This window comes from Paramormyrops kingsleyae, chromosome 1 (genome assembly GCF_048594095.1).
Source record: "Paramormyrops kingsleyae isolate MSU_618 chromosome 1, PKINGS_0.4, whole genome shotgun sequence".
NCBI lineage: Eukaryota > Metazoa > Chordata > Actinopteri > Osteoglossiformes > Mormyridae > Paramormyrops > Paramormyrops kingsleyae.
The window spans coordinates 74,497,663-74,523,569 of record NC_132797.1 but is presented as its reverse complement, the minus strand read 5'-3'; the positions used below and the strand labels follow the sequence as shown (position 1 = coordinate 74,523,569).

Here is a 25,907-nt window from a genome sequence, read left to right as displayed (position 1 = left end):
GGGGGAGGGCACCAGTGCCAGTGTTAGTGATACAATAGCGTCTGCATGACGGCGCCATCCTGGGCGTCAAGGCAGCGGAACCACAGCTGGGGGAGGGGGGGGCACCTTTTCAAAGGGAGTGACACGCGAAAGGTGAGACAACAACCGAGTGGCGGAACAGCCAATCAACTGTGAGCAAGGCTTCAAAATGGCTCTCAGCATAATAAAAATGTCTAATATCACTATCACAAATATTTATCTTCAACTCGACTCACCTCGTCTCCTGTGGGATCTGGGGAACTGACTTACCTGGACCGTCTGCGGTGCCTTTAAAAATCTGACCCCTACTGGTCCAAGAAAAGGTCCAGCAAAGGAGGGCTGGTAATTTTTGTCTCATCTTGAAGTAGACAAATCGCAAATGAGGACACAGAGGTTGTGAGTTCCGGCATTATTGTGGGAGACTTAAGCAACAAGATCCAGTAAAATATCATTATGATTAAGGGAGAAAAATTTCGATTTTGGTGAAGAAAAGAACATTTAATACTGAACATTAGGTCCAAATGTTTCCAGTAATTCCGTCTTTATTGTTATATTTCCCAGAATGCATTTTGGCATACAGATCAGTGTGTCTTTCTGTTGGTAACTCTTTAAATGAAGCCACTTGCATACATTAAACACCTTCTGTTGGTACATATGCACATGTACGGCGGCACAGAGACACGTCAGACTGAAGCCGGCTCTCTCAGCACCAGCGCATTTGCATAGAGATTTAGATACAGCAATAATCATACTTGTACTCAAATTTTTTTTAAACCATTTTGCTCTTGCTGTCTTTCTAAAACTTAAATTTTTTTCTGTTGGTCATTTAAAGGATTGTCCTTTTATGGTGGTTTATGGTGGTGGTGGGGGGGGGGGGGGCGGTGTTCCAAGAGTCCGACATGACAGTAACTGTATCGGTTTGGTTTGGCATAAATTCAGTCAGATCACGTGAAAAGCGTTCACTTTCAGCAGTTCACGTATCACTAGCTAATCCGGATGAGCACCCATGTAATGCAGTTGTGCTTCACACCCAGGAGGGTGTTTTGCTAAATTAAGCTGACAGCAGTAACCCTAACCCACACTGTTAAACGTGAAAACCCCCATCACTGCTAGGAGATGCACACAACCGCCTTTGTCCTTTCAGTTTAAACTTTATGCGTCAACATTTGGCTTGAAACATGCTAGGTAACGTATTTAAGAATAACAGGAAGAAGCATTCTCTATCGCCCGCAGTGGAGCTTGAAACTGGAAACGCTCTCAGCCCCATCAAGATGCACAAACCGTTACTGAGAACACAGACAAGACTCTGCTTGCACACGCGGGACTGGAGAGCAGATCAGCAAACGACGGGCGGGAGCGGGGGGGTTATAAACCTCTCTGTTGCTGGTTTTCCTCTCTTGGCACGGATAAGGACTGCAGTCCGAGCAGGACGAGGTGGGTACGGACCCTAACCCCAGACCACAGCACGGACGGCAGCAGCTCTGAACTCTAATAGAATGTGCTTCTCCACCTTTATGTTGTGCTCTTGGACTCCTGGTCGACACGTTTAGCTCTAAAATGGTCCGATTTCTTGAAAAATCCAGAAAAAAGAAAGTCCAGAAATTTGAGGCTCAATACCGTCACTAGATGTGACCGCGGCAAAAAAACCCGAAACCTCTAAATTCAAACATCTTGAGCTTCGTAGGGCTGCTGCATCTCAAGTGACTGGTTTTTATCTCTGCTGTCCATGGGCAGAGACCCAGCATCTCTATGGGACTGACGTCAATCCCTCACCTCCTTCTGGAGCACTTGTATCTGCCCTCCCTGCGGAAGCTGGGGCAGTTTTGCGGTCCTGCCTTCCACCAGACTTTCAGCAGAATGTTACCTCTGACTGGACATTTAGGAAATCCAGAATGAAATGACACATATTTAACATTCACAATCCCCAAGTTCTTCATGAAAAATGTTACTGTTGGGTTTGTGCTACAAATCAGCACCTTTCTATCTGTTCAGCTTTTTAATTGTTCTGCGGGGGAGTGCAATTAAATCTGAGGACACATACATTTATCTTATCGGTGCACAAAGTCGGACCTGAGTCACAGAAATTACTCTGCACCCTCTTACAAGCCGACACCAGGAGTCTCCAAAACAAGGACAAATACATCTTTAAAAATTATTCTCTGATTTGAAGTTAAAAAAGCAGTGTTGGAATTAAAAGAATATGAGATATTATATATAAAACCTTAATGCAACCAGAGGTTGACCTGTTGGACTCACAGATACGGAGATGGTTCTCCGGATGAGGATCTGAATCCCATCTTCGCTGCTTCTTTTGACTACAGTGTATTTGACCTTTGCCCTTTGAAGCCCGCTGGGCTTGTTCTGCATGTCAGGCCTTTGATGTGTCCTGGTTCACGGGGGCCTTGTTACAAACATGTCAACGTGTCGGCACATACAGCATAACCCGGCACAGAGAGTGCAGAATGACCAGGAGGACACCAGCTGGCCCAGGTGAGACCACAGCCCTGAGCAGGCAAACTCCCAGAGGAGAGGTCTGTCCACATCTCTGTCTGACCCTTGAGGTTGGTCACATGGCTGCAGGACGCAGGATCTCCAGCTGGTTCTCCAAGTGGATCCTCTCTTGATGGACTGCCTGGGAGAGAAGGAAAAATCACCAGCGTTACAGCAGGAGGAACTCCTGTCTTGAGTATTCTGTGACTGTGACTCTTTATACTCAAGTGATTGGTTGAAACAAAACCTTGGACCCGGATTTGTGGACCTGAACTTTCCACCTCTGCTGCTGAGATCTCTGGCCACGTGACCCCAGAGACGCTAGCCTGCCCCTCCTTAAATCTTGTTCCCCATCTCCTCACTCTCACTGTGCTTGAGAGGGAAAGTCAAAGCATCCCCCCCCCCATGCCTTTCCTTCAATAGCTACTCAGGGAAATGACTTAAGTGCAGACAAATGTCGGTGCAGCCTGCCGGGGCTCAGAGAAAACAAGCGCAGCGTGACCTTTAACCCCCAACCCCCTGAGACGAGGAGCTCCCCCCCACTTGGGAGGAAGAACCTGTCTGAAAATTACCAGTCTTATTTTCAACTCTCGGGCACGTGGATCACGCAGGACGGATCTACATCTCACAGCTGTGCATTTTGTGAATGCTATACAAATATGAATTCATTATGTTGTCACCCTATCCATCCCAGCGTATCCCAGAGCATGGAATTCTGGGTAATATTACGGCAAGGTTGAAGGTTACGTCTCCCAGCCCTCCAAGATTTGTCCACCCTGGGTGGGATCGCAGCAACTGTGTCTCTAATTCTGGGAGGAAGGATCGGAATGCCATCATTGCTGGGTAATTTGAAGCGGGTTTCCCTCCTGATCCCCGCGGAATGTTGGTGTCCAGGCTGTGTCCAGCCACACTGCGTCTAGCTCCGACAATGACACGGGATTGGTTCTCCTCGTGTGGGAGGAGCCTGCGGAAGCTCGCTTTGAAGCACTGCCTCTGTTCCGGGCCTCTGGGTCATGTTCGGCAAAGGGGGGATCCTCTTTCCGTCACCTTGCTGCTGTTTTGGTGAAGAGGGTAGCGTGTCGCGTACAGGAATGGCATGAGCAGCTACCGAGAGCCAGCAGGCGGGCTGATGATGCATGGCGCACAGGGGAAAGCCCATCCGCCTTGCAGACTGCTCAGCCAAAGTCCTAAGGCTCACCAGGAGTGGGGGAACCTGCAGTCTGACCAAGGTTAAGACCTGAAACTTCCCCAAGGTGTAAAGAGCGCAGCATCCCAGCGGAAATGCAGCCCCGACCTTCAGCTGCTGCTGGAGCTCGCTGTTGAGTCTCATGAGGACGGCGTTGGTCTCCTTGTTCTTGCGGATGGCCAGCTGGACGTCCTTCTTCTGCCCCGAGGACAGCCTGTAAGCACATCGGGACAGTTAGCCGAACCCGCGTCTGGGCCGTCCTCAGATTAAGTGCAGCATCTGGATTTCATTGTACCAAGCTTCTGAAAGTGCGTACATTTCTTCAGGAATGTACCTCAGGAGTAGATATAGTATGTGAATGATTTATAAATGAATATTCAGTATCGCATTAAAGCATTACTTTTGGGGGGGTCTGTTCCCGCCGGGGGGGTGTGCGGGCGAGCCGAAGGTCTGTGCCGGGTCCCGGGCCTGGCTCTCGGGGTGATACTTCCTGCGCAGTGGTTTCTGGGGGGGCTGGAGCAGACCCATTTCCTGGGGGGGCTGGAGCCGGGGTCAGGAGACGGCAAGGCGGCCGGGATTGAGGACCAGATTCCCGGAACATTCCGCCAAAACCAAGGCAGTAAAACAATAAATAGGGTACAAAGTTTAAAAACAAGATTAACAAGCTGCTTTGTTAACACCTGCACACCTTATCTACCCCCGAACTGGCACCAGCAAACTCCCCCCCCCGCCCCCCGCTGCGACAGGAGCCATGACAGTATCACGGTAGCCGCAAGGCATTGGCAGGGGGGCTGATTAGTGGGTAAGGTGGTTCCTAAACTCCAGACCCCCACGGGGGGAGGCAGGGCTGTGTCCTGGAGTGGGCTAAGCTCCTCCAATCTGGGGGGGCCTCCCCCTAGTACCGCTTATGTGACCCCTAGCTCAGGACATTGGGAACACGCTCTTCTTATGCAAACTTCACTTCACTTATAAAATGCCCCCCCTCCCAGATGAGTCACTCTGGTTTCTAGTGGAGCTGTGTAAGGTCTCGCAGTAGCTGGCCAACACCGGCTTTTTCAAAGGCAGCTCCTCGGAAAGGCGTGGGACTTCAGCTGAAACTGCTGAGCCACTCCTCCGCTTGGAACAGTGTCAGCAGTTAGTTATAAGTCACGGGAAAAAGAAAAATATGTTCAAATTTTGAACGTCGCAGCCAATCAGCATAGCGAACCGCAAACGTCCAGCGCGCCGCACGGCTTTTTATTGCGTTAGTTCGGAATTGAAACGGTGGTAAACGCAGGACGGGTTCAAAGTCCTCTGTCCGAAGGGGCCTGATTCAGCCCTGAGCTGTGCTGCTTACAACAGTGCCATCTAGTGGGCAAAATCAGACAGGCGGAAAATGGGACGTACCAAATTAGAGAAAATTAGGCAGGCGGACTCGAGCTTTAACCACTGGCCCCCCCACCCCTCACGCCATCGTGGCACAGCTGTGTGATGACGGACAGGCCTACATAGCGGGTATTTGCCGGGTTCGAGGCCGGGGTATACTTCTTGGATGCGTGCCCCTCCTTATCGGCTAGCCTACTTCCTGTAACATAAGAAGGCCCTAAATGAGAACATTGTTATTTACTGACTGAACCTTTTATCCAAAGGAAACTCACATCAAAATTTCCCTATTTTTTTAAAGGGGTGGTGTCTGGCCCAGCAGGTTGGGACCCTGTGCTTGTGATTGGAAGGTCACCAGTTCAAATCCTAGGGTCAGCGGAGTGATGTCACCATCTGGCCCCTGAGTGAGGCCCTTATCCCTCCTACTGCTCCAGGGACCGGATGACCCTGATTTCTCAAAAAATGTATGTTGCTTGGAACAAAAGAGTTGCTCCTCTTTTTGTTACATCGACGGGAATCCGCTCACTGCCGTCCCAGGACTGGCCACTGCAGACATGACCGCAGTGTGATGGAGCTCCATGGACGTGCACCCGGAACTGCAGCAGTCGATGTGCCAGTGACAGGCCCAGTGCAGAAGCAGTGTAATGGTGATTAGCTCACTGGTGGGAGACTGTGATGCGTGAGGGGGCGGAGCCTGACTAAGCTGCAGCCCTGGGTATTCGAAGCAGACCTGAGCACACCTCTACTTACAGAGGGAGCCAGTGAGCCAGCAGTGTCTAATTAGCACTGGAGCCTCAGGATCGAGAACATCTGCATCAGCTGCACGTGTGCGCACACACACACACGCACACGCACACACACTGAGAGTGTGCCAGTCCTCTTCTATCAAACCCTAGACAAACAAGATGCAAACTGCAGTACAGAGATTCCCTAAAGGCCAGTCACATTTCCTTCATTAAATCCATGTACACACTTTTCCAAACAGCACTGCACCCCCGATGAGGCAGCAAGGGGGCAATTTATCAGCGTAGAAAGTGGCCCAGATTAGCATGAATAAGCACCTGGCATCGCCGTTTCAGGGACCACATTTCCTGATCAAAGATTACATGGCACAGTCCCAGTCAAGGGTCTGGACACGCCCACACAGTGATAGAGTGTCATGTCACATGACCAGCGTACCTGGACAGTGATCAGAGGACTTCGACTAAGTCAGTGAAGGAAAAGCAGCCAATGAGAGCTCAGCACAAACGTGTGACCTCCTGGATCAAAGGGCCTTGCTCAAGGGCCCAATGGTTGGATTTCACCTGGCAACCTTCTGAGTCTCAACCCCCCCCCCCTCCCCCGCCCCCCACACCAACAAATTATTTTTATTTGTTTAGTACTTTTTGGGTTAGTGCATAATTCCATACATGTTATTTTATAGTTTTGATGTCTTTATAATTATTGATTATATTATATTATTATTAGGCCCATGAGCAAGACCCAGGGGCCGATTTGGGGGGCCCAGCATTGTATAGCAGACCCACATGACATCTACAGAGGGGGGGGCACCTCCCCTGCTCAGCAAAATCTACTTAACCCCTTAACCTCATCACTGTGGGTAAAAAGCAGCAGTAAATAATCATAGTATATGGTGAACCTTTCCTTCTTTTGGGGAAAGTTTTGCTTGGGCCACATGCAAGTTCATCTACATATACAGTCAACTGACAGGAGGGAGAACGTTCCGGGACTGTTCCGGCCACACGTGCCTCTCCAAACTGAACAGATGGGCTCCAATTATAGGGATGGGAACCAACGAACCACCCACACAGTGTGACTCCCCCGATCCGGTTTGGTTATAGCAAGGTTCTGCTGTGTTGACGCCCAAGCAGGTGGGAGTCTTTGACTTCTCCATCAAGTTTCATAATAAGCAATGGTTTATTAATAGAGAAACAGTCTAGCAGCCGGACACAGTCAAAGCCAGACCCCCGATTATTAAATTATCAACAGGAACTGCTGACACAAATAGAAAAGAATTTCAAAATATAATTTAAATTGAATTTTAATTTGAAAAATGGATGGTTGCTTGTAAAGGAAAACAGCCCTTTCACATCTAGAGCTGCTCTTTGTAAACGCAAAAATGATCCCTGGAGATTAAAATGAATCTCCTGGTAATTCTCCTGCATAGGCTAAAAAAACAATATTATTACTAATAAATAATAATAGCAAGACGGCAATGGAAAGTAAACAAAAATGAAACGTTTTTTCCAAGAGAGCAACAGAAAGGAAGTACGGAGAAATTGCAGCTTTACCTCTTCTCTGAATCTGTCAAAGTCAGCAAAGTCTGGCTGACGCACGGCCTTCTGGGAGCTCTGCTCAGTGCTGGGAGGGACGTGCGGTATCTGGAACACGTTGCCATCATCATTAAATAAGTATGTTTTAAAAACCGGTTTATTTGTTTGATTCACCGTCATTGTTAAAGACCTTTTTTAGGATGTCAGCACCCAGAACCAAAACCCAGGTACAGTGCCAGAATACAAGTGGGAATAGACCCAACACCCAGCTGGACTAGATTAGAGTAGACAGAGAGGGGTTACATGTACCTGTGTGGCTGTCGGTCTGGGAGGAAGTGCTGGGGGGTGCGGCAGGTATCCACTCTTCAGCCCTAGAACATGTGAAGGTCAGTGCGGAGCCCAAGGACCACAGGAGCTGAGTGACTTGTTGGTGCTTCAGCAGAGATGCCCCTACATCCCAGCGGCAGAATGGCCAGCCATGTACGGGCCAGACGTACCGTGAGTGCCCTGCTGGAAGAGCCTGTTGAGGTCCAGCGAGGAGGCCCGCGAGTGGCTCTTCTGGGGCCGGGGCGGAGGCGTGGGCGGCTGCTCTGCCTTCTTCATGGCCTCCTCGATGGAGGTGCTGGAATAGGACCTGGTGGCCCGGAGTATGAGCTGGAATCACACTCCTCAGGACAGCAGCCCTCCAGGTACCCAGTGCGAGCCCAGGGAGCCCCTCACCCGCAGTGTTGGAGTAAGCGGAACGTATCTTACCTCGGCCGCGCTCGCGATCTTACGTGAGGCTCTGGTTCGTGCGGAGGATCTGAAACACATATGAAGCAGGTCCCATTACACTTCTGCAAAAGAGGGTCTGTTTGAGGAAACACAAGGACTGGCAGCGCTATCGAAAGGTACCGTAAGGCATAAGTATCACGCTAAGAGGAGTGAAAAGAGAGAAAGTGACGATAACAGCCAGAAACACAGCGGGAAGTGTGTGCCTGTTAGCAGAAGGTTGCTGGTTCAAATCCCAGGGTTGGGCCCCTCAGTAAGACCCTTAACCCCCAACTCCAAAGCGGCCGCATTTTGGCTAAGCCGGCACTACGACCCCAAAGCTTACAGTCTGTCTGCGTGTCTCATGGAGAGCAAGACGGGGTAAGTGAAAAGAGAATTTCCCTACAGGGATTGATGAAGTATCACTATTTAAAGAGGAAAATGATTTACAATAAAGGATAAATCTTAAAGCAGGAGCCAGCAGTCAGCAGCCCCTGAGAATAATCGTAAAGAATCACACCTGCACTTTAGGAAGTGCCAGATGGTGAAACCACTGCTGAAACCTGCCGACAATTACAGCTTCTCAAACTCAGGGGGAGAGAGATATTTGGACCTCGAGAAGAAAAAAAACATTGCATACGATGATCGGGTTTGCCTTGAAGGAAACTTCTTTGCCATGTCAATTCTGACCGCTCCGCTTCCTGAAACGTGTTTCGTTCTTCCACAGTTCTGCGGTCGAGCTTCGAGCTTCAGGGCGTCCCGCGATCGCTGAGCTCAGAGTGCTTCACTGCATGGCGGTCCTTCAAATGCAGGAATCCACGCGAGCAGCACACGGTGCCCAGACGGCCGCGCGCTCGTCTCCTGTTAGTGGCTGGGGCATTCTTTTAGGAAGTTTTCAAATAAACAACCAAGGAATCAGGACATCGTTGCATGTGGAGATTATGCATAGTATAACGCAGCCGATACGGCTGACCTTAGATCGCAGTGATTACGGGCAGCCTTAGCGAGCTTGTGAATGTGCAATTATGCTCTTTATGCTGGTCTCCAGCTCAGGACGGAAAAACACGCAGCAGGCGGCTGAGATCCACCAGGAAACCATGGCGACAGCTGCTGCACTAGACAGGAGAACTTCAGGAGTGACGCGGAACACAAACCAGTCTGGGTTACTAAAGGCACCGGACAGCCCTCCCCCCAGACAGGTGCCAGAAAAGTACATATTATCTGCCAGGAAGGGGGGGTGAGGAGTGACTCCATTTGTCAGTCGTGATGCTGGACGCCCCCCCCAGGTGTGCATATACAACTGCTGACTGACAGGGAGGCCGTCCCCAGCTTTCAGAACGCCTTAGAGGCATTTAGGGAAGAGCAGCACCTGAGGTCACCGACGGCCTGTGGGGGGCAGTGTTGGACACAGTAGGCGGTATCATTTTATTGATTCTCGTTCAGCTGAAATGGTCAGTGACTGACAGCCCACAGCAATCCCACGTACCTCCAAGTCTGTGCTATTAATCATTCCACAGAAATTAGATTTTCAGGGCGATCTTTCCATGCATTGGAACTCGAACCCTATTTCGTCAAGCGGCATGATTAGTTTGGTTGATTGGTTATGTTTTCTGGCCCATAGGACACGGCTGGTATTTCCAATATTAACACAACAATCCTCAGGAGCATTTCGCCGTTCTCAAGGTTACTCTTTACCCAGGAATAGTATCTAGGGGCCATTAAAAACAGAGGAAATACTGACTCATGCATTTATTTCTCTGCAGATTCTATGGCTACGAGTATGAAGTCTAAGTGCAACGGGGACAAACTGCAATATATTACAGCTCTGGGGATGATTTTATATCAGCAAGGAAGCAGCAGTATTAGTAGCAATAGTCATAATAATGATACCTTGCTCTGGTGCTCTATGGAAACGTTCCGGAGGCTTCTCTTGATCTGTTGTGACTGGCGCCCTCTTCGGACTGAATGCTGAAAGTTAAATTTGAAGACAACAGTATTTGCATATAAACTCGAAGTACTTGAGAGGGTTACCAGAGCCCTACTGAAAACGTGGATCACATTAGCATGGCCAGAAGCATGACAAGACATCATCAGACGTCTGGACAAGGACCCCCTTAGATATAAGGACTCAACCATATGTCCACCTGCTACCCTTTGTTCCAGAATGCCTGCAAAACTCTCATACACACAGATCCCAAAGATAGATACCTGACTGAGGAAGTTCTTCAGCCAAGTCCTGCTTGGGGGTGATCATCTCAGACAGAAGGGCCTTATGTTCTGATTCACTCTTTTCCTGTGTTGGACAGAAGGAGCATAATGAGAATCACCAGTCATTGTTTCTGGCTGGTGCACCGGAGGCTGCATGCTAGAGTCAAATGAAGCTGCTCAGTAACACTGTTACTCCAGCAAAGACCTTTACCAGCATGTTAAGACAATAGACCCATGATCCTTAATGGCCTGATAGTTCATCACATGGCACATAATCATACTCTCTGCGGGAGAAATCATACTCTCTGTGGGAGAAATCATACTCTCTGCGGGAGAAATCATACTCTCTGCGGGATAAATCATACTCTCTGCGGGAGAAATCATACTCTCTGTGGAAGGAAACCCATGCAAATAAAGGGGAAGGACATGCAAACTTCGGACAGACAGCAGAGGTGGGATTCAAACCAACACTGGTCAAGGCAATGGTACCATACCATACTGCATATCAGAGTTAATGTCAGCATGGAGAACATCTCAGCAGAAACCTCACCTGGAGGGATGGCCCTGGATCAGGCTCCTCGAAGGAGATGAGAGGCTCTGTCCGCTGTAAGACAGAGAAGCATCACCTGCACGTCTCTGCATGGGCACTGCCACTGCCTGGCATATGTGGGCGGCGTGTTTCCAAGAGACAGATTCTGTCACGACACGTTACAGTGTCTCAAATTAAACACCTTTCAAACAATGAAATCAGTGTGCAGCCTGCACCGTCACTGCATTTATAACATGCAGTGTTATAAATGTCACTGCATTTATAACATGCAGTGTTATAAATGTCACTGCATTTATAAAAGAGGTGTTGCACCTGTACTTGGGGGAATACATGCTTCTACATAGCTGCACTGATACATAAATGCAGACAGCAGTAGAGACAAAGAAATATACAGTATTAAGTTTAAAAGCAGGCTGAGGTGAGCGGCAGAGTGCACACTGCGCAGGGAGAGCAGTCGGATATTTTCACCTCAGCAAGGACAAGGTCTGTCTGCTGTGGAGCTCCAGATGTCTCGAAGAACATGTCCTCACTCACCAATTTTGGGGGAGCTGGGAAACGGGACCATAGAATGAGCCAATCAGAATCGGCGCTCTCCTTTAACCTGTAAGATATTTCCAACGTAGTTACATGGCAGGACTGAGACACAGCTGCGGGGCAGGACCGCAACCCAATGACATAGCTGGACCATGAGCCGGCGCCCGGTGGACCCCAGCCCAGCAACAGGGCAGGATTGTGAAGCGGTGGGAGGGCAGGAATGCGACCCAGCGACAGGGCAGGAACGCGACCCAACGACAGGGCAGGACTGTGAAGTGATGGGAGGGCAGGAACGCGACCTAGCGACAGGGCAGGAACGCGACCCAGTGACAGGGCAGGACTGTGAAGTGATGGGAGGGCAGGAACGCGACCTAGCGACAGGGCAGGAACGCGACCCAGTGACAGGGCAGGACTGTGAAGTGATGGGAGGGCAGGAACGTGACCTAGCGACAGGGCAGGAACGCGACCCAACAACAGGGCAGGAACGCGACCCAGTGACAGGGCAGGACTGTGAACTGATGGGAGGGCAGGAACGCGACCTAGCGACAGGGCAGGACTGTGAAGTGGTGGGAGGGCAGGAATGCGACCCAGCGACAGGGCAGGAACGCGACCCAGCAACAGGGCAGGAACGCGACCCAGCGACAGGGCAGGAACGCGACCCAACGACAGGGTAGGACGAGAGCCGACACCTGCGTCCTTCTCCGCAAAGCTGGGCAGCAGGGAGGGGGGCAGACTCTCGGGGAGGGGGTACCCATTCTTGCGCGCCACGATGAGGTGGAAGGCGGTGCAGAACTCAGCCAAGGTCAGGGCCCCATCGCGGTCCATGTCGCTCAGCTCCCTGGTGGTGGGGTGGGGGGTGGGGGGGGGGCAAGGAGCAGAACACAGCTTGTTATCTCCAAGACATCAAATTACAGTGATTTACACCACTGACCACTGACCACTAACACATTTCACCAGCACATCAGGAAGCCGGATCCCTGCTGCTTGGCTATGGTATACAGTGCATCTGAGCACTGAAGAGTACAATTAATCCCAGTAAAATCGTCATTACACCAACCAGACCAATTTACCTGAACATTTGTGCTGAGGATTAGAGATACAACAGGCGAGACCCCACTAAGCATGTCCACGTTCCTTCAGGAACAGGGCTGAGCGTCCTGAGACCCCCATAAGACCGCGGCACAAACCCCCCATTCACAGCGGTCTTCAGCCTCATGGTCAGGTCCCCCACACAACACCCAACAAATCACAGAACCACACACCAGCTCGCACTGGGCTCAGCGGTCAGAACCAGGCAAACTCTGCAGAACTCAGAAAGACACCCAAGGTCAGCTTTTCACGGTGAATGAGTTTGTTATAGGGGGGGCGGGTTCACATCTCTGGGGGCCCCAGAGTGACATGCTAGGGGGCTCTTAAGGGGCCATGTGAGCATTTTTTTGGAGCAAAAAAAAAAAAACAACAACAACATTAAAAATGATGAAAAATCAATAATATGCAAATCAAAGTGCAGGTGCCAGGGGAAAAATTGACCAATCAGGGTGGGGGCAGGAGTGCCGTCGATTAAAATTTAAGAAGTTTAATCGTTCGCTCTATTGCCTTGGCCCAAGGCTGCAGCCTATCGCTTACTCCGCCCCTGAGGCTGTTACTGTTGAATTTTTGCATAAGTTTGTTTAATTATGTTCTTGCCACACATGTTCACAGCTTGTCTACCACGCTGGCGGGACAGAATCAAAGGCTCAGGGGATGTAATGCTAAGTCTGCTATTCTTCTGTTAGGCTACTTAGTGCCGGTTCACTTGGCAGTGAAACAGCCACTAGACTCCTGTGTTGAAAGAAAGCTGGTAGCATTAAGGCTCAAAGTAGGAAGAGTCCATTATCGCCAGAACGGGGGGAAACATTGTCTATCCTGAAAACTGTTAATAAAAATCCAAATAGCAGACATGTTTCTATAATTTAAAAGATCATATTATGTTATATGCATAAATGTAACTTCAGGAAATTCTGCCTTCGTGGGGCCCCTATTTTTGGGGGGGTCCCAGGCGGCTGCCTTACGGTTATGGGGGGGTGTGGTTCAGTCGGAGTGACCCCGAAAACTCAGCGGTAATGAAGTGAAACGTGGCGGTAAGCAGGGAGCAGGATGGGCAGGCAGGGAAGCCGTGGACACGCTTAGTGGGTCTTGCCCGGCACCTTGTTAGGACACACAATGCCGCCATTCAGAGCTACTCAGCCGTGAATGTGCTTTAATCTGGGCTAAGCCCCTCATGCGGTGGCAGAAAGGGCGGAGGAGCTAACTGGGCATGCTCAGTCCACATAAATGCTAAGTCGGGACAAAGGTCTCCTATGTGGCACATCTCAGCCCGGCACCGCTGCCATATGACTGACTAAAGGCCAGTGGCATCCTGGGTAGGCATCCCTGCCCCAGCCATATGCCGAGGAAAGTATACTGTCCACTGCACTTTCCTGTGATAAAGCGGCGCCCCCTGCTGTCTTCACACTTACCATATGTGAGAAAGTTCTGGAATGGGGAGCTTAGATTTTGTGAAGAAGTTCCTCGCTACAGACCCTAGAAGAGGGAAAAGGAGAAAAAGTATAAAAAACTTGTTTCTAGCAATGTGACATGAAAAGGAAAACAGGGGTGAGTATGACACACGGTTTTGGGCGCCGCACGGTTCCTGCTGAGCGACTCACTTTGCACCCCCCCCCACCCTGTGGGACTCTGCCCCCCCCCGCCCCCCGACTGAGTCTCTGTGGAGATTGCCTGACACTTACCCAGGATGAGCGCTCCCAGGTCAGGCTGCACGCTTCTGAACTGGTTAGTGTAATACTCCCGCTGTTCCGGCGTTATCCTCCAGGGGTCGTCGGGGTAATCCACTATCCCGTGATCCACTGGCCTTTCTGCAGAATGACGCTGGTGAAAAGGAACCCCGCCCCCCCACTGCTTAGTGGAACTTATCACATACTTTAGCCTGGGCTGTATGACTATCTGTCAGTTACAGAGGTGGACAGTTCAGGTCCAGAAAGTAGAAATCCAGACCAAGATTTTATTTCAACCAACCAGTTGAGCACTCTGTGACTGTGTCTCTTTATACTCAGCTGGTTGGTTGAAACAAAATCTTCGTCTGGATTTTTACTTTCTGGACCAGAAATATCCACCTCTGGTCAGTTATGTTTTAGGACTTAATACACGCTACTCAGCGGTCACTGCGGGCTACTGGACTGTGAGAAGCACATGATCACTGCAGAGCTGTAGGGGGAGCTCAGGGTAGGGAAGCAGGTGCTTACTGAGGAGGTGTGCTCCATGGGGGGTTTGGCCCCATAGTGGAGCGGGGAGGAGGTGTCCTGGGCCCAGACCGAGACTCCCGGGGTCTGACCTGCACCGCAGGGAGAAAACGTGTCAGATCACAGAGAAGTTTGGATTTTAAATACTGATCTACTTAAAACAGGAAAGATCCACGGCATGACTTGGGTGCTGTCGATGACGATTAAGAGAGACTCTCATCCAGGCTGACTTTTGATTTGCTTAACAACAAAAAGCTGATATACTCCCCACTGCAGACCTCCAGACTGGACTCCCGGGGGGCGGCGGGGGGGGGGAGCCAGATCTCTGTCCACACGGCATTCTCTCCGCGACAGATAGGCTGCTTAGTAACCAGGTAAGAAAGAAATTTGGGCAGAGCGGAGCAGAGTTCTCAGGTCACCGACCAGCCGCAAACTTGAACCCTCTAATATATGGGGTCTAGAAACGCGACAGCATGGATTCCCGAAAGCGCGAAGCGATCACGAGAAAAACGGCTCGTCGGTCTTCTTAACAAGGAACAACATGCAATAACATCATTATCCCACGATCATGGCTAAGCTGTACAAGAACGCAACACTAACAAGAAACTGCGAGATATAAAAAATAATTAATCGAAACAGCATATCTCATTAGCTGTGCCGAGTACTAATTAACTTAGCTGTGGCTTTTGGGAATAGAACCAAATCAACTGTAATTAGATTAGTTACATTAATACAGGGAAACTGGAGGAGTACCAGTCAGGCTGTTAACAGCGTGGCCACTGCAGTCTTTGCCATTAACCACTCCTGACCCAGAGTTCCCAGTCACTGGCCTGGGTATGGTTTTCAGAGGGTGACAATACATCCTCTTTCTCTCAGACTTGTCCTCTTTACTGAGACCTAAAATACCAGAAATGTCCAGGATTTCCCTCTTTTTCATGTTGATATTTACTTTCCACAGCCAGAACATATTCGCATCACTGTGACGCCTCTCTCCGCCTCCCGCCCCCGGCGCCCTCTCTCCGCCTCCCGCCCCCGGGCGCCCTCTCTCCGCGTCCCGCCCCCGACGCCCTCTCTCCGCCTCCCACCCCCGGCGCCCTCTCTCCGCCTCCCGCCCCCACCCCCCTCTCTCCGCGTCCCGCCCCCGCCCCCCTCTCTCCGCGTCCCGCCCCCGGCGCCCTCTCTCCGCGTCCCGCCCCCACCCCCCTCTCTTCGTGTCCCGCCCCCGCCCCCCTCTCTCCGCCTCCCGCCCCCGGCGCCCTCTCTCCGCCTCCCGCCCCCGGCGCCCTCTCTCCGCCTCCCGCCCCCGGGCGCCCTCTCTCCGCGTCCCGCCCCCGCCCCCCTCTCTCCGCCTCCCGCCCCCGGGCGCCCTCTCTCCGCGTCCCGCCCCCGCCCCCCTCTCTCCGCGTCCCGCCCCCGCCCCCCTCTCTCCGCGTCCCGCCCCCGACGCCCTCTCTCCGCGTCCCACCCCCGACGCCCTCTCTCCGCCTCCCGCCCCCGGCGCCCTCTCTCCGCGTCCTGCCCCCAGCGCCCTCTCTCCGCGTCCCGCCCCCCTCTCTCCGCCTCCCGCCCCCGCCCCCCTCTCTCCGCCTCCTGCCCCCGCCCCCCTCTCTCCGTGTCCCGCCCCTGGCCTCCTCTCTTTTGCAAAGCTTAATATAGTCATCCTACACTGAATTTAATTTGTTACAGTGTGATGCCCCAGCAGCAGTTAGACATACCCTGTGACCACAAAGGGTGATTAAGGTCTGTTCTAATCAGCAAAATGTGACCTTTCCTCTGAATTAGCCTGAAACAGTGTTAATTAGGCAGAGTGGTATCACACCTGGACAGCTGCGATGTCTCAGGCTCAGAATGGGATCTGGTATGGAAAGGGATGTGGTTCAGGAGACCAGGATGGAGAAACGCAGCCATGCTAACGTGTGACTAAAAAGAAAAGGCTAATTGTGGAATAATTAGTTAGCGGGGATCTTTAAAGTCGTTTTGTAGTGTTTCTGCATATCTGCCTTCTGCAGGGACCAACACCACACAGTAAAAAATGGCTTTTTGGTGTAACAGGTCTTGCTTTCAGTGTTAGTGGGTTCACTGGTTTCAATCCACATAAAAGCGGAGAGATTAAGCTGGTTCATTAGGTGGGAGCGACAATTAGCTGACTGACGGCTGCCTTACCTAAATGAGCATCTGCTCCGTTCCGCGGCGTGCTGTAGGCGTAGCTGTGATAGCTCAGTGGAGAGTCCGGCGGAGACCTGCAAGGTGAGGGTGGAGGCGACCAAGGCTCCTTGCAACACAAACACACCATCTATCAGAATGTGTCCCCTAGAAAATGTTTGGTAATGCTTTACATTAAGTGCACCTACATAATGCATTCATAATGCGTTCATAGAGCATTCATAAGCAGCATGTAAGTACAGCTTAACATCCAAACATCTTTTATATACATTAATAACAAACATTACATGATTATACAATTATAATGTTTGTTATTATTATATAATGTTTGTTATTAATGTATAAAACATTAAACAGCTGTTAAGGGATGTTAGGATGTTGAGGTATACATACATGATTATGAATGTTTTATGAATTCTTAATAAATACATTATGAAGGTGTACTGAACGTTTTATGAATGTAATATAAAAGCATTATGAAGGTGCAGTTAATGTAAAGTGTTACCAAATGTTTTACTAACAATAATGCTGTTCAATACTATTTCCCGTTCTGACACCATGTCTGAATCATGCACTCCCCGGATTTTAATCTTATCGACATCTCTGTGGAAACCAGTTGAAATACAGAATGAGGTTAGTGACCCATGTTTCTACATCTGCATATCCGCACCCCAGAATCAAGCCCGCACATAGTCGCTGCCATGGCTACAGCAGTTGATGTTGCCACGGTAACCGTAGTTGCTCCAAAGTCCGTGTGAGACTCTGTAGCAGCCTCACCTTTCGCTCGGAGATGGAGCCCTGGTGTCTGACAGCACCCCGGTCCATCGGGGCCCGTGGGACAGACTCTGACGCCGCGGCAGACTGGTGGCTGGGGGTGTCACTGCTCTGAGAGCGACTGGGGTACCGGGGGTCTCGGTCATCTTTCATGTCGGCGAATCGGGGAAGGGGCAGCTCTGCCAGGGAAACACCCCATGTTTAAAAACCACTGTCAGCACTAATACCGGGATAAACTCCTGGTTAGAAATTATTGCAATATTACCGACCCCAATATTACTGACCCCCCCCCCCCCCGGCATCTCTCACGCCGACCCCATTGTCGGTCTCCCCGGTGACTCACCTTCCTTGATGCTCTCCAGGCTCACTGGAAGCCCAGCCTGTGCTGCCGCTAGCAGCTTCAGCGCCACGTAGAACTGGCCCGACCCAAAGTAGCCCAGTCTTTTGGCCCCACACACATCTGTGATCTGCAGGGAGCAACAAGGGCAGCTCAAGGCGTGACCATCACTGTCACGGCATGGTTGGCAACGTTGTAACCTGGTAATCTCATACTTGTGCTTAAACAGTCCAAACCAGGAGCCACAAACAGAGAAAGAGGAGTTTACTGGTTATACAGGCAGAAGTTGGTGTTGCTACTTGGTGTTTGTGGAGAGATAAGTTTAAACACTGACACTTCCTTAACCAGAAAACAGTGCATTGTGGGAATGGTATGTTAGTCATAGGTTAGCATAGAGCTTTGAACTTGCTACACCTCCAGCATTCAGCAATCTCATCTCATTAGGTGATTGAGTGGATGAGACACATGAGGCAGGGATGCCCCTCCCCCTTAACTGGGACTGCTGCAGCCTGGGGTGACTGGCACGCCGTCTGTCCAATTAGATTCAAAAGCTGAAGAGCCAATAGAAAGAGAGCTGGAAAATCGACCCAGAGTTCAAGGGGAAGTGGACCAGGCTCATTGGGCAGCTAAGTAAACATCATCACTTGTCATCCTAACCCCCTGAAAGGAAAAGTGAAAAAACAACTAGGATTGTTTTTGGGCTTGGTCCTAAGACCTTAACATTTGTGCTAAAATGTGTACAATCCCTGTGTTTTTCAACAGGGTCTACCAGACTGAATTTGCCCCAGTGTGACACGGCAGAATGACAGTGTGGTGATGATGGGAGATGCTTTTATCCAATGTGACATACAGTCGAAAGCAGGGTCCCACAGTCCTGGAGTAATAGGCAGTAAAGGGCCTCACAGTAAAAAACACTTTGCAGTCTCTGGGATTTGATCCAGCAACTTTCCCATCACAGACACAGCAGCCCAATCTTCTGAGCCACAGTCTGAACAATCACATTGACAGCGGTTACATTCTGCTAGAACCAAACCAGCTTCGACACCCCAGCCAGAAACCCTGGGAGGTTGGTGCCTTCAGAAAACTCCCAGCAAGCACCTGGGCCAGAGAGAGGTGAACAGCCTAAGCCGGACAGCGCAGGGCCGGGATCAGAAACCCACTCGGCCGCCCAGCTTCTGGAGAGGTGACCCCAGAGCCGTCATGGGTCATCAGCATGCTGGGATCAACTCCATGCCCTGGCTTTCCCTAGTTACAGACAAGATCAATACTGTCCGATAACCTGTTAAATTCTGCTTATCTCCTAAAGCAAGAAAAAACAGAAAAGAAAGTTCTAGAAATGCGGTTAAATCTATAGGGCCTGTTCGCCTTTACCACAGGGGCCCCCAATCTCCCCACGAGGTCACCTGAAAACACTTAATCACCTCATGTAGGACAGGGTGTGATCTTCCCCATGCGGCGTTAGAGATGATATCGGGTGTTTGCAACATCAGCCGCTTGGCCAGCGACTGATCGTAAGGGAACAGAGAGGCAGGCAGAGACGCCCAACCCAGCTCGTCACGCTTTTGCCATTTTCTCACCGTTAAAAATCTCTTTCCCATCGCCGCTGCGGTCTGTCGTGTCCTATCGATCGCGGCTGGACATCACGCCGGCTCTGGCCGCATCTCCGAGCTGAAGGCCCATTAATATCCACTGCCGCAGCCCCCCCCCTGCCACCCGCTCCAGTCCCTGGCTCCAAACAGGTGGAAACCTCAGCATTTTTTTAAGGACATCAAGCGAGGACCCGCCTTCCCCCCATTGCAGGGACAAATACCAGAACACGTTTATGGTGCCAATCACGTGCAATCTATATTGTCACGGAGCAAGCTTACCATTCCCCTTCCACAATAAAAGGCGGAGCCAGTGAACAGGGGCGGGACAGTGGAGAGGCAGCCTATGAGAGCTCAAGGGTAAAACATGACCTCAGTGCAACTCACAGCAAACTGCCCCAAAAGCAAAAGCTACAGATCGCTGGGGCCCCTAAGCAGATGTGTGCCAGATCTCGAACACACAAATGTTTTTCATTTCTCTCTCTTTTGAGTGAAGATCTGGCTTCCTTACAGCTGAGAATGAATGAGACAGAGGTTGGGTTCCCCCCTGCTGAGAAGGGGTGGGTTAAGGGTGTTAATGCTCCCCCCGCCCACCAGGGGGCATTAAGGGTGTTAATGCTCCCCCCACCCACCAGGGGGCGTAAAGGGTGTTAATGCTCCTCTCCTGCCCCCACCTACCAGGGGACATCAAGGTGGTTAATGCTCCCCCCCCCCCCCAAGGACCACATAGCGTATGGCACTGTGGGATTAGCAAGGATTTAGCTGTACAAGAAATGCAAAAAACACACAAATAAACAAGACTGGCGGGGGGAGGGACGCCAATGTAGCGATATCTCTCCCTTTCACAGACAAAATACCCCCCCACTCAGATGTGGGACAGAGCGCTGGGCCTGAAAAATGGTGCCCCGTGATTGGACACACACACATGGCTACACAGTTATGCACACACACAGCCACACGGGGGGGGGGGGGGGGGGGGTATAATTCCACCAAAAGTGAAATGAGTATAATTCCACCAAAAGTGAAATACAAAAACAGGGACGTCTCAGGATTAGCTATAATTTTACACCACTTGGTTAAAACATTTTAAGACATTTAGATTTATCTGTTAGCTGGTTTGAGGTTAGGCAGCCGAAGCCACAGAGTAACCAATGGATTAGCTGGTCCACCTCAGGGTTCCTCATAATCTTCAGTGGAAGCCGGCAGATGGAGGTTCCAGGCTGATTCACCAGATATTTATGGGCTATAAAAAGCAGCAGAAAGGTCTGGACTGGTCCCCTTCCCATCAGATTACAACGTGCATCTACAGACGACTCTTCACTTTTATGGTCAAAGGGATGTATGACAACAAACCTCCTTGCTGTAGAAGACACGTCAACAATCTGTATTAAAGGACTGTGATTATTCCCTGAGTTCTGCACTGGCTCGTCCTCGCAGTTCCTTACGACCACGGTGAACGTTCTTACGACCACGGTGAACGTTCTTTAGTCTTTTCTGTGTCCTCTGTGTCCCCAACAGGCCAGAGGATCCTCCAGGAAGAAGACAACCACTGCCGTGTGACAGAGGAGCCACTCTGAATTCACCGTTTAACATTTAACTTCCCTTAAATCATTAATGTCTCCGCTGCCCTATTATTGGACAGCCTGGCACTACCAGGGCTTCTGCCCAGCGAGTCACATGCTGGGCACCTAGTGTCACCCAGCCCAACTCCTGACGGTCACTCACCAATATCCAGCACAAGAATACTATTCAAAACCCAAAAACGGGCTCGGCTGTTAAGCCCTGTTAACACCATCATCTACATTATCACAGAGCTTTACAGAACATGAGGTATTTTCCTGAAACAAGGTGTTTTTGGGAGGGTTAGTGCCAGGCAGCTTGTGATATGATCCCCAAACCCCATGGATCATTACACTGAGAAGACTAATGAGACTAACGGGGACTCAAACCCTCCAATCCCCCAGCTCCAGGAACAGACGCCTTCTCCCACCCCCAAATCACATAGTATTTGCACCTATTGTGACATTTGTTGAATGGCAAGGATGTTACAAAAATGTTAACCCTGTTAGTCACACAAAAAAAATCATAGTATGTGTAACTTGACTTTATGTTATATTTCCAGGTATTTTAATGTCAGAGATGTGTAATTTTGCAATGTTAAAGTTACAGAGAAAGTGGCAGCCGGGCAGCCAGCGTTCAGCCAGACAAGGCCACGCCCCCTGCGGTCATGTGACCTGCTTTATGACGGCCTGGCAGGCGAACTTTCAAGCTGGGGCATGTGACAGAAAGTTCATTTATTTCTTCTTGAAGTTACTACTGGAAACCCGCCGCATCCTGTGAAAAATGCTAAACTCAACCCACGCTTCAGAGTAACCCCCCCCCCCCCCCCCCAGAAATGTCCCAAATCCAGCAAATGTCACCACTCAAGTGCACTGTGTGATGCTGGGAGTGCCCAGTATAACCAGCCTTTCCCAGTCCTTACACTACATTTACACCATTAGTATGCAGAGCAGAGACCCACGCTGGCGTTCTGACTTTCAGGAAATATCAGGTGATGAGAGAAATGACGATTTATGACCCACAGTGGGAACTGCACTTTCAGAAACTGCACTTTCCACTCTGTGGAACATTTTTGTACCATTGGGGGTACATTAATGTTGTTTGTCCCTTGGGGATGTTCCTCAGAGTCCATTTCTGTACCTTAGATTAAACTAAAAGGTACACTTACCTACAGCTAGGGTACAATTGACAGATCCTTGAGGGTACAGCCCCAGTGACAAGCAAAGGTACAAACTGGTACTCTTTTTTCTAATTGTGTAGGAGATTAGAGGGCAGGTGCATTTGCTGTGGACTCTTATGCCAGCTCACCATTTCTGAATAGGTATGTCGCTGACAATTCGGCACAGTGGACAGACACGTGAGTAGAGCTGTAAGTGTAAACAGGGCACGCGCCTAGTGTCCCAAAACAGACGCCACCACGGACAAGACCAGACAAGTTTGGCTTCAGGAGGGGCAGAGCTTTTTATAGACCACATCTTTGGGGGGTCAGACAGAGAGCAGAGCCCCTCACATGGCACCCAGGACAGTGATCACTGATGAACGACACTGAACCACGAGAGCGTGAAAGCACAGTTATGAGCATGTAGATGGTTTGGTTTAGTAAAGCACAATACACTAGTGACTGCGTTAACACAACAAATCTGTTTCGGGCATAGCATTTCATCATATGTTTACAACCAGTGCACATGAAACTATGCAGTGACAACAGAAACATTTAAGTGTTCAGAGCCTGACATATTGCAGTGGCTCGTACGGAAAAAATGAATGATCAATAAGCAGGGGCGGATTAAGGTGTACAGAGGCCCCTAGGCTACAGTAGTCTGTGGGGCCCCCAACCCCACCCCCCTCGGCGCCAATGGGGACCCCCTTGCAGGCTGGCACACGTGGGGCCCCTAGGCTTAAGCCATATCTAGCCTGTGCGTTAATCCGCCCCTGCCAATAAGATTATTGAGGAGGAGAATAACATCCTACTTGCTGATGAATTAGATACAATGTCTGTCACTGCATGCACGGGAATTTTCTGAATGAATAACAAATCATGTTCAACTCAAAAAATACAGTGTAGAGGCAACTAAGTAACAGACAAGGCTGAAAATACGCCAGTTAAATCTTTTCTGAGTTCTCTGCTTTCAGATCTCTGTAAAAATCTGACGTCTTTTTTCAACACGCGCACGTCGTCACTGGGTGCAAAATCCGGCATCCTGCTCCGAGCAGGGACCGATTTGGAAAAGGCTCGCCTGTCACTCATACAACTCTCATGGTTTTTTGTGGGGTGGGGGTTATCGGAGCAGATCCACAGAACTGCCAGACCGGATGGGAAGGAAACGCGGAGCGGGGCCAAACATCCTGAAATGGTGCCGGGATACAATGACTCCCCCGGCGGGAGGTCCCCGCATGTGGGGAACGAGCTTCCAACGCCAGCCTCAGGATGACGAAATATGACATCTTTCACTCTCTGTTTCGCCAAAGGTTTTGTTAAAACAGTGCTTTCCTTTTTTATGGCTTTTAAAATAAGTTTTTTTTTGTTTAATTAAAAACTTCTAATATCTTTTCCGAGAGTACCAGGCCTATAGCAGGGACTCAAACCACTAAACTTATTGGACCAAATACTCGCCCTCATGCCTCTCGGTACGATCAAAGATTAAATAACGGTAACCGAAATCGCCGAGTGCACATGTCTTTGCAAACACTTAAAAACAGTTTTCTGATGTTACACTCAATTCCAGCTCCGCCGACAGCCCAACCAAAAAAAACCATTTGCTACGTCCCACATTCGCGTCAATAAAGTTACTAATACGCCGGTCGTACCATGCGGCTCTTTGACACTTTCGTCCGCAACCAGAACTCAAACTCAAGCATGACTTCATTTTACATTCAGTCCTTCTGTAGGCTGTGGACGACCAGCAGAAAAATTTCTCGCATAGATGTACGCGACAACATTTCAGTGCTTTTTTAATACAGATATGTACATGACTAAATAAGCCGCAAAACCCAGCAAGGCTCGACCTCTGTTATGCAGCATATGTAATTTATAATTTATGCTTTGTTACTTTGTTAAAACATTAATACAACAAAAACAGGGCTACAAGTCCAAGACAAACACAGATACAAAAACGATAATACATTTTTAATCGGGGAAACAATGCATGAGCAAAAACAAATTTTGTCGTTTAAGTAATGCCATGATTGTCATCCGATTTGGTTTGTTTAATAAATTGCAAAGCCGGCGAGATCTCGTGGATCTATAAGAATATTAAGATATTAGACATGATTTTATTTTACATGTGCCTTAGTAAACTAGCGGTGATCTTCATGCACCGTTCGCGATCTGAAGGTGTTTCCCAGCAGGACCACACACGTCCGCAGATTACTATTAGAGCGAACAGACCTTGATGTCCTACAAAAAGCGGCACTTACTTGATGTAAGGTCTCGGCAGGTAGCTGCGACGCCCTGAAAAGCTCCCCGACTTTGCTCGCCGCTAGTTTTCCAGAGCTGTCAGCTTGACACAAAGTGGACAGACCCGAGTAACATCTCTGCTCGTTTTCACTTATGGATATGAAACTCCCTCCCGACGCCGTACCAGGTCCCCGATCCATCCCTGGCCTGGCTGCATCCGAGTTAAAAACAGTGTTATGCCTCTGGAATGGCTAACATGAAACAGGTTTCGCGGCGACGCGGGCCCAGTAACGAAAATGACAAAAGGAAGATTAGGGAAATCCACCGGGTCTTGATCTCCGCAGTCCGGCGGCTTATTCTAGGACCTGGGACGCAGTGCCAATTAGTACCGCGATGGGACGCACGGGGGCGCTGCGGAGGCTGCTGCTTTTTTACGTCAGCGCCGACACTCCCGGCGTATTCTCGCGTTTTCAACTCACCGCGGCGTCTTTCGACGAGAAAATCACGTGTGAAGCTGCTCACCTGGTGACTGAGACGATGTTTAGCATTATAACCCGTAGGATTTTGTGTAAAGTAGCCGGATCTGGTTCTACCGTTATGTTCTATGATTGAGATGAAAACGAAAACGCATAATTAATCATATTTCTTTCTTCAGATCATAGATATTTTGGGTAATTATTTTAGATAAATGGACGTTTTACCGGAAAGTCGAATCCCTGCGATTAAACGGCGTCCCTTCCAGGCAGTACGCCTACCTAGTGCTCCGTGCTACCTCCTCGTAGCAACCCTGGGTAGAAAATGCTGTTAAAAATACGATGAAATTGAGATTATTCACTTTTCATCAGTGGATTTTAAATATTAGCGTGACGAATGAATTTACAAAGTACAAGTCTATGAGTTATACAGATATTATTGCGCCTATGAATGAGTAAAATGCATAACGTTACTCACACGTCACTACATTACAGAGCAGTTTGCTAAAATGGTGACGATAATTTACCAATGTATCTCTTCTATAAATTAAAAATCCTCCCGAGTAACTGTTCAAAACGTGTAGATTTTCTGCCACCAGGTGGCGATGTCAGTCACCCACAGCAATGTTTCAAAGACTAAAATTCTTAAAAAGCATTTATTAAAATGTTACGAGACTAATGATTGTGTACAAGTAGAACTAAGAAGATTTAAACTGTCTATTACTCATCTTCTTCGGGGTTGCGAGAACAAAAATTAGGCTAGGTCGTATTATGGCCCTTCTGCTGCCACCGGCAACAACAAAGTATGAACAAATAATAATAATTGATACTTTTATTGATCCCCATGGGGAAATTGTTTTTATGCTTCCCTCAACTTGCTCTTTGAAGAGTAAGTTGCCCGCGAAGGGCAGCCACCTGTAGCGGCGCCCAGGGAGCTGGGGGTTAAGGGCCTTGCTCAAGGACCCGCA

General features: G+C 49.7%; 1 protein-coding gene across 3 annotated transcripts; it reads right to left on the bottom strand.

The window, feature by feature from the left end:
• Window positions 1-57: 57 nt before the first annotated feature.
• reps2 (RALBP1 associated Eps domain containing 2) lies at window positions 58-24,833 on the bottom strand. Of its 3 annotated transcripts, none has more exons than XM_023801090.2 (19): window positions 24,487-24,833; window positions 17,930-18,053; window positions 17,590-17,765; window positions 16,813-16,921; window positions 14,653-14,741; window positions 14,140-14,278; window positions 13,870-13,933; window positions 12,061-12,209; window positions 11,306-11,385; window positions 10,838-10,891; window positions 10,288-10,372; window positions 9,970-10,047; window positions 8,083-8,131; window positions 7,827-7,963; window positions 7,639-7,700; window positions 7,348-7,437; window positions 4,095-4,234; window positions 3,803-3,908; window positions 58-2,646 (listed from the first exon to the last, which is right to left on the bottom strand). In XM_023801090.2, the coding sequence occupies exons 1-19, from the start codon at window positions 24,664-24,666 to the stop codon at window positions 2,410-2,412; spliced, it is 2,148 nt and encodes a 715-aa protein (XP_023656858.2). In that variant the 5' UTR covers window positions 24,667-24,833; the 3' UTR covers window positions 58-2,409. The 3 variants fall into 3 exon arrangements, with proteins under 3 accessions (XP_023656858.2, XP_023656859.2, XP_072555226.1); XM_023801091.2 differs by having other exon boundaries at window positions 2,463-2,650; XM_072699125.1 differs by lacking the exons at window positions 58-2,646; window positions 3,803-3,908 and having other exon boundaries at window positions 4,218-5,258.
• Window positions 24,834-25,907: the final 1,074 nt, after the last annotated feature.